The sequence below is a fragment of the Meleagris gallopavo genome, chromosome 1 (assembly GCF_905368555.1).
Source record: "Meleagris gallopavo chromosome 1, MGAL_WU_HG_1.1, whole genome shotgun sequence".
In the NCBI taxonomy this organism is placed as follows: Eukaryota; Metazoa; Chordata; class Aves; order Galliformes; family Phasianidae; genus Meleagris; species Meleagris gallopavo.
The window spans coordinates 107,771,268-107,782,107 of NC_139404.1; the positions used below are offsets into that span (position 1 = coordinate 107,771,268).

The 10,840-nt window shown below is 44.4% G+C and overlaps 1 protein-coding gene and 1 long non-coding RNA gene across 2 annotated transcripts in view; one reads left to right on the forward strand and one right to left on the reverse strand.

Annotated features, from left to right (window-relative positions):
* The window catches only part of PDE9A (phosphodiesterase 9A), a 43,083-nt gene extending 37,851 nt beyond the window's left edge, over nucleotides 1-5,232 (forward strand). The window contains exons 14-18 of the mRNA XM_085209072.1: nucleotides 815-928; nucleotides 1,464-1,568; nucleotides 2,797-2,925; nucleotides 3,103-3,198; nucleotides 4,425-5,232. Coding sequence (XP_085065198.1) covers nucleotides 815-928; nucleotides 1,464-1,568; nucleotides 2,797-2,925; nucleotides 3,103-3,198; nucleotides 4,425-4,475 — 495 coding nt within the window. The 3' untranslated portion in view covers nucleotides 4,476-5,232. The remainder of the gene's footprint in view (nucleotides 1-814; nucleotides 929-1,463; nucleotides 1,569-2,796; nucleotides 2,926-3,102; nucleotides 3,199-4,424) is intronic.
* Nucleotides 926-10,049, reverse strand: LOC146545557 (uncharacterized). Its single transcript, XR_014879673.1, has 2 exons — nucleotides 8,668-10,049; nucleotides 926-1,257 (listed from the first exon to the last, which is right to left on the reverse strand). It is a non-coding gene; the product is annotated as an uncharacterized LOC146545557 (long non-coding RNA).
* Nucleotides 10,050-10,840: the final 791 nt, after the last annotated feature.

The following is a 10,840-nucleotide window of genomic DNA, read 5'->3' on the forward strand; positions in this document are numbered from 1 at the left end:
TTTTAAATGTGGGGCTTCTAAATAGGAAAAGATGTGCAACAAAGGTACACTTCCACTGTTGGAATAGGCTCTGGTGGACTGAGAGTCATCAAGGCTACTCCTGAGACCAGGAACAATGCTAGAATTCCCATTAGAGCAGAAAGGACCAAAAATTATTTTTAGTTTCTACGTGACGACTTCTTTGCACACCAGCTGAAACAGTAGATCAGTGTAAGGGCTCATGTGTTGGTCCATTGGGAGCCACTGATTCTGTCAACGCATGAGAAGCAGGCATGAGCCCCATATGGTCTAATCTGCATAAAAATCTTCAATTTTAAATTAGCCACATATTTTCCCATCATAAGTCATGTCTGTCAGGAGCAAACAAAGCTCTACCATATTGGTTGCAGCTGGATATTTCAAAGCCCTTCAAATAAGGAGGATGAGCACAGAGGACATCCACATCTACTGTTTTTTCTCTCTTCTGTGTTGACTCTGTTAAGAGTCAGTAACAAAGTGCATATTGCTTTGCAAGGGGCCAAAAGTGGATCTTGGTGAATAGAACGTGGCTTTTAACATCTCTTTGTGGAGTTTGTTTCCACAATTAGTCAATCAGAAAGGAAAAATCTCAATGGCTTTGGAATATCACACCAGTTACAGATATTTTCATATACTCTTTGTAACCCTTTTCCAGTTTCCCTGGTGATTTCAAATCTGATCAGTGTTAACAGTGTAGTCATCTGAGGGTTTCTGTGTATAAGCCTCTATTTTTCTCTGCAATAATAGACTTTAGAAAGAATGTCAAACTGATGTATTAATATGTTTTCTCTGCTAGGGGATAATTACATTAATTCTGGCTACTGACATGGCGAGACATGCGGAAATACTGGACTCTTTCAAGGAAAAAATGGAAAATTTTGATTACTCAAATGAAGAACACATGACCTGCGTAAGGAGATTTTATGGATTATCATTTTTCTGTTCGTAGTATGAAACTTGTAGATGAGTGTTCATTTGTTTGAAAGTCAAGATTCAAAATACACTGTTAAAAACAAATTTTCTACTCCACCAAAAATATTTGAAATTCGGAATTTTCTATAGAAAATAGATTACTCCAGCTTTAAAAATCCTGGAGCCTTTAACATCCAGGGAAGACATTCTCCATGGCCTCTGAATGCTGTTCCACAAGGAGTACGTGGTCTTTTGGGGTTGATCCGCTTCATACAGCAAGAAGCACATGTCCCACTGGAGTTCATCCCAATATTATAGGCAAAAAAACTGAGGAGAGAGCAGATAGATAAGTAATTTACACAGTATAACTGGGAGAGTGGAATATAATCAATTTAAGAAACCTCATTTAATCTTAAAGCTGTCCTTTCTGTTTGAGAGCATTTCCCCTCACCATGTTATGAAGACAAGTGTTCTATCTAGAAGAAATAGAGCTGGCATGAAAACTGCAGTATTAAAGTATTATCCTCTTTCAGTTGAAGATGATACTGATAAAATGCTGTGATATCTCCAATGAAGTCCGCCCAATGGAAGTCGCTGAGCCCTGGGTAGACTGCTTGCTAGAGGAATATTTTATGCAGGTAAGAATGAAGGTGCAGCACACTTGCACAGCCAGCTGCTGTGGCTGCATCCCACCTGAGCCATGAGAGCTCTGCTGCCTGATAGGCCAGGCTATCTGTAGGACAGAAAGGGTTCATTTATGGAAAGACAGCACGTCAGCAGTAGAAGCTGTTCAGAATGCAAGTGAATGCAATTGACTGTAGATCATAGAGGAAAGACAACAGCAACCTAGAAATCCTAATGCTAGCAGACAGCTTCTTCTAGCAGCCTTTCAAGGTTGTTTGACATAGAAATGTTTTTTGAGCCAAAAGGGCAAGAGCAGTGGCAGGAGAAAGCTGTCGTGTGAATGATATCAAGTCTTACAAGAGAACTAGTTCAGATTATTTTTCTTATGTGTGAACATTTTCTAATGAGAAAGCAGAAGACTTGCTGAGGTGTGCGAGGTCAGATTTAAGCTCCCCAAACCCTTGTTCCTCACCAGATTCCCAGCTGAACATAGCATCTCTAAAGAGACAAATGCCTTGAATGATGTGTCAGGAACACTTCTAGCTCACTGCATCTGCACCTTTTTCTTCACAATTACAATACTTGTGTAACTTACTGTTTTAGTCAGCCAGTGAATGCACTGTGTGCCCACAGAGCCAGTAGGTGAGAGAAAGTCTACAACAGGATTATTTTGCAAGCACAGTCTGTGACATTGCCCGTGAATCCACATAGAAACAGTGAGTTATGCAGTCAAGTAGGTAGCTTAATAAACTCATTTCAATCAGTAGATTTATTCTCCATTGAACAAGCTAGCTAGAACTTGTTTTAATCATTATTAAAGAAGGTCATGTAATTTCTGGTTGAATACCTGAAAAGAATCACTGTCTGTAGAATGAGGAAGTCAAAGACATTTCCTCTCTTTGATTGTGCTGAAAGCCACTACCACCTTTCTGAATACTCAGAACAATTTTACCCCAGAAGTCCTATGGGTTTCCAAAGGGACCAGGTAGCCTCGTTGCCCTGTATGCCTGGAGGTGAAGGATTTCATGCTGGTGCTGTGCAGATGTGGCTAATCAGAGTTCTCTTTATTCAGAGGCAGGATGTATTGGCCTGAGGGAAGAATATTGCTATTCCATGTTATTTTCAGACACTGCAGAGATCTGCGTCTGAAAACTGTTGCCCTTTAGCTAGTGGAGTCCTTGGTACATTGCTGTCTTAGCTTCTAGCCAAGATTAAAGTTTTTTAACTCTGAATTTGTTCCAGAGTGATCGGGAAAAATCGGAGGGTCTTCCAGTGGCACCTTTCATGGACCGTGATAAAGTAACCAAGCCAACCGCACAGATCGGCTTCCTGAAGTTTGTTCTCATCCCCATGTTTGAGACAGTAACAAAGGTGGGTCAGCCAAGGTCAGAACCAGACCTGGGAGCTTGCGGAGCTTCAACACTGGCTCTGGCATGTGTGTAAATAGCTGTGGGGATATTCACTGTCTACCTTTAGTCTGTTTCTAGCAGGTGCAAGTTTATGAATACAAAAAGAAATGTTGCACTTCTCTCTCTTGTTTTCACCTAGCTATTCCCTGAAGTGGAGGAGATGATGCTTCAGCCACTTTGGGAGTCCAGAGACCGCTATGAGGAGTTAAAGCAGATAGATGATGCTATGAAAGAGGTGAGCTCTAAATATCTGTTTCATAAAGCAAATGATTTAGTAAGTTAAACATTGCAATTTAATAGCCATTTAATTCTGAAGCAGTAGGAATGCTTACGGCATCCTCATAGCCATGAGAACCATATTCATCACACCAAGCTGGAGGCAGGTGGGTGTCACAAACTGTTGACATGCACATGGACATCCTCCAGCCACCCCAGCGCAGCCGTGGGGAGGGTGATGCCAGCAGGAGGGACACCTGAAGGCCAGCCCCAGGGATAATGGCCTGGGGAGTGCAGCAGCAAGCTTCTCTTCCAAGGAGGAAGCTGCCTTTCCCTGGAAGAAGCTGGCCTAAGCTAGGTAACAGCAAGATATTCAGGGCCTGTGCAGTTCAAGAAACTGCACCACTGAGGCACAGTCTTCTTCTATGGCAAGATACACCTTCCTTGCATGTCTCTTCCAGTGTTTCATTCCCCTACTGAGACAAGCAAATAAAACCTGTCAAAATGGCACCACACTCTGGGGTTTTCTCTGACATGAAAAAATTCATCATGTAGACAGGACTCTCTCTATCACTGTGTCATTAAAATAAATTGGCAAGTGCCCCAGAGTACTAGTTGTGCTGATATTCCTTGATATATGGGAAATGAACGTTCATTCACATGGTTGTCCCTGGGTGGATGAGGGGAATGGTGGCTTTTGGCTGTAGATCTCACCTCCTTCCAAGTTGTTTGGAGGAAAACCTTCTCAGCAGCACAAATACTAAGGCTGGTTAATCAGAGAATGTATGTTTGAGGTCACTGAGTGATAAAGGAGTAGAAAATCTTTTATGAGCTCAAAGGAGTGAAGAAGAATGTAAGAGCAAGATTTTCCATGACCTCTTCATCTTTCAAGCCAAGCTGAAATTTTACTTCTGGTTTATAGAAGCTGTCAAAGCAGAAAGTTTATACAAACTGATGGAGCTATAATTAATGGTGTGTTGTTGCAAGAGTCCTTAGAAAAATAAGAGCTGCCTGAATTCAGAAATCACTCAAACAATAGGAGTCAGCGAATAGCCCTAGAGTCTAACAGGAGAGATGATGAGAAACACCAAGTTCTGTTTCCTCCAGACCTAACTTCAGGGCTCTTGAGATGAAATAGGGCTTCCTGTACAACAAATTGTAGGGAGCTAGGTGCTGGAGTCTCGGCAGTGGAAAACTGCACTGTATGAGTCTGTGGCGCTAATATTGTTTTGCTCTTCATTGCAGCTGCAGAAGAAGAAAAGTGACAGCCTGACCACCAGCACTACTGAAAAGTGAGAAGAAAAAGACTTTGAGCAAAATGTTGCCCCTACAATTATTTTCTTTTTGAGAAACACTGCATTTGCCAAATGGATGTGGTGGAATCCAGCAGGAATGACACTTGGGGTGAGGTGGCCAAGATGGACACCAACATGGATGCCCTTTCCAAGTGGTGCCACGCAAGCCATGGCACAGCTCCTTCCCCACTGGGTTTGCCTCTATGGCCAGCACTGGGAACTGCTGTCTCCAGGGACAAAGTGGAGCTGAGCTAAGGAGCCGTTTCTGTTAAACAAACCGCTGGTGTCCAAAACAAATGAAAATTTGTTTTAGTCAAGATTCTGCACCTACCTGTACTGCAGTATGCTATTACAGCACAGCTTAACAGATGCTTATGTAATGACAGGGGCCTGGCAGATATTTTTGTTTGCCAGGTAGACCCTAATAACACATTTCTCTGTATTATCCTATGAATTTTATAGTGTTCGTAGTACATTCAGAAGTACATTAGTGGATGCAGTTTTCTTTTCTGCACTAGAAAAAGTCAGAAGAAGCCTTCATGGACTTACAGGTTTGCTTTGTGCCCAGCAGTGTCAGGGGTCCTTTGGCACAAGCAAAGAGGAGCACCATGCAGCACCACTGCATAGGTTTTATCCTTATGAATAGAATGCAAAAAGTGACAGCATCAAGAAGAACCTTCAAAGATGTACAGATTTTTATTTTTTTTTTTTACTTTTCAACTGATCTGCTAAATAATATATTCTTCTACAGAAAGGGGTGTCGTAGTCGTACTTGTTTTCTTTTGTGGTATACACTCAGGTAGGACCCAACTCTGCTACCAGACAAGTGCTTTCGTAATGAATACAAGGTGAGGGACTGTACAGAAGAGGGGAGGGTCTGCTCTCCTGAAGAGAAGAGGATTTAGTAACGTTTCTGGTATTACAATCACATCACAAGGGCCACACTTCCAGCAGTGTCTTCATATAGGCAGGAGCCCAGATGCCACTGTGGACTCCAGTGCACTGCCTCAGCATGCAAATCCCCTTCCCACCAACCATAACAGTTGAGCCCACACCAGGCCGCTCATCCACTCCGGCCTTCTTGCGGTGGGGAAAGGCTGCCCTGCACATACAAGGCCTTCTCCCCACACAGCATAGCTGCCATGGCACTGAGCCACATGCCTGCCTCTTGGCACGGCCTATTCCTCCTTGCACACCTCCTCAGGCCCATGGGGACTCACAGCCAGCTCTCTCTACCAAAGCTTCTGCCTGCCTTGCTCCTTTACCAGCTATTTGTGCATGTGCCTTTGGGCTTTCTGCAGCAAACAGAAGCAGGGCCTGACTCTTGGATTTGCACAGTCCTAGGGGAGCCCCAGGGATATGAGAAGATCCGAGTGTGGGGTCAGCTCCAAGCTACACGGACATCCTCACAAATGAATGAACTAAGCCCTAGATTTGATTAACCTCAAAACTTGTGGTGCTTGGGAGCTGGATCTGAGTTGTGTGGTCTGGGCCTTTTCTTCTGCACTAAATCCTGTAATCCAAAGTACATTGTGACCCAGATTGTTTAGCTGTGGAATTCTTCACTTCTTTTTCACAAATAAATCAAATTTACCATCTCTACTTGAGCGGATTTCCGTCACAAATCAGCTCCCAAAGCAGATGTGCTGTGCAGGAGCTATAAACAATTGCTCAGGACATGCCAAGTCCTGCACTGAGCTAGTTATATTAGATGAGAAAACCTGCTGTAGGAACACGACTGCACCCTCCTCCCATTAAGATTGTTTAAGGGCTAGATCCTGATAGGAAGTTTTGTTTCAGTTGGAAGGATTTGCTCTAAATCATAAACCCTAATCCAACAGGGATTTATGCATGTGCTTAACTCCCGCGTGCCTCACTGGGGACCCTGGCATACAGTAGCTAATTGCACAATGCAAGCTCCAGAGCTTTCCCTAATTGAAGTGCATGGAATTTTTGTAATGGATGATTCTTGCTGCTTGTTTTGGCTCTGTTGTTTGCCTGAGCAACCTGAAGAGCATTTACTGTGGAGAAAGGATAGGGAGATGCTGGCGCAATACCACTGATCTTATTGGAAGTTCTACAGAAATGTGGTGAAGCTAATGACTGTCATGATGCTGTCATACGTGGTGTGGCTTACTGGAAGCAGGGAATAACCAGGCTGCTGTTTAGAGACAGTTGTGAAAGAGAACCTATGCAATCACGACCAGCTGATACATACAGGAATGCCACAACATTCTTTAATCTCTGGAGAGACAATTTAATTTCTGGAGACAATAAAACTATAGAGTCTTCCCAACATAAGTTTAACCAAGGGGAGTGTAAGGCGTTCTCTCATAATTCTAGTTTCTTTTACATTTTCCAAAATATTTGATGCTGTGATTTATACGCAAATGAACAGATTTGTGAATCTTGGCAATCAGCCTATTAAAATGTCACACATTTTCAGGGTGACATTTTAAAACTACACTTAACATGAAAATGAGGTTTTCTGAGACAGCCAGACAGATGTCTGAAGTGTGTTTTAATCTTTTCTTTCCCTAATTCACTGACTGAGAGTGACTATTATATCTCATTTTTTGCTCTACTCTATGGTAGATGCACGGTGAAGAACTTTTATGTGATCCATTGCACACATCTTTTCAGCATCGTACTGCGTACAGAGTTACATTGCCGCTCAGAGGTGAACATGAAACAGTTTGTAGCTGTTCCGTGCTGCTTAACTTGAAAAACTAATGATGAGCCCTGGGACTTCTAATTTTTTTTTAAATGATGAGATCCCACAGTCCCACATGCACTATATTTTCAAGTACAGCTTTCGTAATCAGATCAAACCACGGCTACAGTGTAACTACACATCTTGGGAAGGAAATGGCTTTTTATAAATGTGAGTGCCCCCACAGCAGCCAATTTGCAATGAAAATTTACTGTGTGTTAAATACGTGGGTTATGTAATGCCGACGAAATATCTGTACATGGAAACTGTGCTAATCTCAGTGCTGCCTCTGAGCAGCAATAACAACAGCATCTGTTCCATATGGGAGCGAACAGACGATTGGTGCGCAGCGCGAGCCCATTGGGGAAGCCCTGTCAAGCGGCATTAAATCCTCCTGCGTCGACAGCAGGCCTTGCTGAAAGCTCCCCCCTCAATTGGGAAACTCCAAAGACAGAACAAGTCTTATCTTTGTGCTTGGTTTGTGGTATTAAAAGCATGCATGCTTCTTATCCTCCTCTCATATTGCTCTGTCCTGTTGCGAAGGTTTCTGCAAGGCAGCAGATACAGTTGGCATCACACCCACCCTGCTCAGGCCAAATTTCTCTGTATTTACCACATTCCCACACTGCCATTTCCTCAGTTTCCTGTGGGCCTCCTAAAATGTGCCTGGATGCCACAATAGTGCATGAGACTGTGTCTGGCTCCACCACGCCCAAAGAAGAGATGGGGATGTGATGGGGATATTTGAGGGACATGGTTTAGTGGACAAGGTGGTGATGAGTTGGAGGCAATGATCTTGGAGGTCTTGGAGGTCAACGTAAGGATTCTACAATTCTATGATTCTATGTGTGGGCATGGTGGTGGTTGTTTGATGGCTGGACTAGATGATTTAGAGGTCTTTTCCAATCTTAATGATTCTAGGATTCTATGATTTCACTGGACATCATAGTAAGCCTTGCTCTTCCACTGGCTTCCAATCCACCTGTAGCAGGTCACCAAGCCAGGGCTTTTCTCTGCTTTCTGTGCAGCACCTCATGATGCTCACTGCAAACTACTCAGTGACACAGCCTGGAGCTGCTGTTTCCAGAAAACATGACTTCATAGAAACTCCTGGCCAGAAAACTTACTGGACATTCTCATAAACAGAGAAGCTGTAACCAACAAGCCAAGAACCTCTTTCTTCATCACCCAGTTGTGCTAAGAACTGTCCCATTGGCAAAGTCACACTTCACACACACCAAAAAAAAAGCCTTCTGACTTCTCTGGCACATAATCAAGGGCTGCAGGTGTGCTCAGGCACATGCTCACATTCAGAATTGCTATCTGTAGACATTTTTATAATACTGCTCTTGGCTCTGTTGCAAGACAAACGTAGAACCAGGAGGGCTTGGAAAGCTTAAGTAGCCTTGTCACAGCCAATGCTGGCTATGATACCTCAGGAAAAATCTCTGTTTTCCAGCTTGTGTGGAAACACACTTACTGCCTGGCTCATGGACATGGCGGAGTCCTGTCCCTGAGGGTTTGGTGGCGACAGGAGCCTGGAACAGCTCAGTTTCTTTCCACAGGAACTGCCCTAGTGCAGTGCTGGACTCTGGATAGCTGGGACACTCCAGGCTAGAAAATACAACAAAAAAAAAACAGTATGAAAATGTATAAATCCTCATCAAACCTGTTTCTTCAAGTCATGCCTTCTAGCATTTCCACTTAAAGGAAGCTTACTATGGGGACATAGCACACCCTTACAATTTCTCAGCCTCTTTTCATTTTCATGGAATCCTAGAATGGTTTGGGTTGGGGGGATCTCAAAGTCCAAGCTGCCCCAACTCCTGCCATGATCAGGGCTGCTCCCCACTAGCTCAGGCTGCCCAGGGCCCCATCCAACCTGGCCTTGAGTGCCTCCAGGAATGGGGCACCACAGATTCTCTGCGCAGCCTGGGCCAAGACCCAACTGCTCTCTGGGCAAGGAATTTCTTCCTGACATCTAATGTAAAGCTCCGGGGAGACCTCACTGCAGCCGTCCGATGTTTGAAGGGATTGTTCATGAAAGTGGATAGTGATAGGACAAGGGGAAATGGTTTTAAACTGAGACAGGGGAGATTCAGGTTAAATATTAGGATGAAATTTTTCACTCAGGGTGGTGACACATTGGAACAAGTTACCCAAAGAGATTGTGGATGCCCCATCCCTGCAGGCACTCAAGGCCAGGCTGGATGTGGCTCTGGGCAGCCTGGTATGGTGGAGACTCTGCACATAGCAGGAGGGTTGAAACTAGATGATCTTTGAGGTCCCTTTCAACCCAGGCCATTCTATGATTCTATGATTCTTCAGCTTTTTGTGTATGCTGGATGGGTTTTTTTTCAAGCACTTTTTCATTTGGCTCTGCAGTGCTCAGTCTGCTTTCCACATCCACATGTGGAAGTGGCAGCACTTTGGTACTGCTGCAGCTAGTGCTTTGCTCCACATTAGAATCAAAGAATTATTACAGTTGGGAAAGACCTCTAAGATCATCCAGGCCAATCATCAGCTCAGCACCACCATGCCTACTAACCATGTCCCTCAGGCCACACCAAAGCCATCCCATCAGACCTTTGTGTGTGGGTCCATAGAGGATGGCACTGGAGGCTGAAATCACCCTTAGCAGTGTAATTGCAGATGTGGTTGGGTAGGGGCCAGCTCATCTGAAGAGGTTTGAACAGTCCAGTAGGAGTTTGGGAAGGCTGGGAGTGCAGAAAGAATCCTCTGCTGGTCTCCTCACAGCTTTGGGAAAGAAGAGCAACAGGGATAAGAGAGGTTCCCATTTGATGAGCAGATACCACCCCACCCCAACCCCAGGCTGCAGAGAGGCAGCCACTTATCTCTTCAGGGAAGAGCTGGGGAAATAAGTCTCAAGAGGTTATAGGATAACAAGTCTAAAACACCATGTACCTCAGAAAGTTCACCAGGGCGATGTGCACGTTGTAAATGACAATTTTATACCTTCCACACTGTACTTTTGTTTCCCCCTGAGACTTTGATCCTCCCAGTCACGCTGGCTACTGTGTATGTTGCCAAGGGCAGGCCCTGGTGGCAGGGCCTCATCCTGCACCCTTGGCTGGCAGAGGACATGCTGCTCGCCTTGAGGAAGGTTGGGGATGTCCAGAGACAGCAGAGGCCAGCATGAACTTCACCTCCATGCCTGCACCCAGGGTCCTCCACCACCCCAAAGTCCACGTATCTCACCTGCTTCACCTTATCCTACCAACCATTCCATCTACTCATCCTTCAGGGTCACCTTTGCATTGACCCTTCATGTCACCATTCACACCCATGCAGAGATCACGAGAGACAAGGATATGGCAGGGCACTCAACTTCACCAGAAGGAGAGCATATTTAAAAAGCAGAAAAGATGTATTCCTGTGGTGACATCTTGGTTTAATTATGCTTTTATTTCATTTATTTAATTATTTTGACTAAGGGGACAATGTTGAGTGCTCAGATAATGGCACCAACAGTTTTGAACTGCACTGAATTGTTTGCGAACTTCATTCAGGTTGATACTAGGAAAAATCTATTCTCAGAAATAGTGGTGAGGCAGTGGCACAGGCTGACCAGGGAGGTGGTGGAGTCACCATCCCTGGAGATGTTCAAGAAACGTGTGGATGTGGCACTGAGG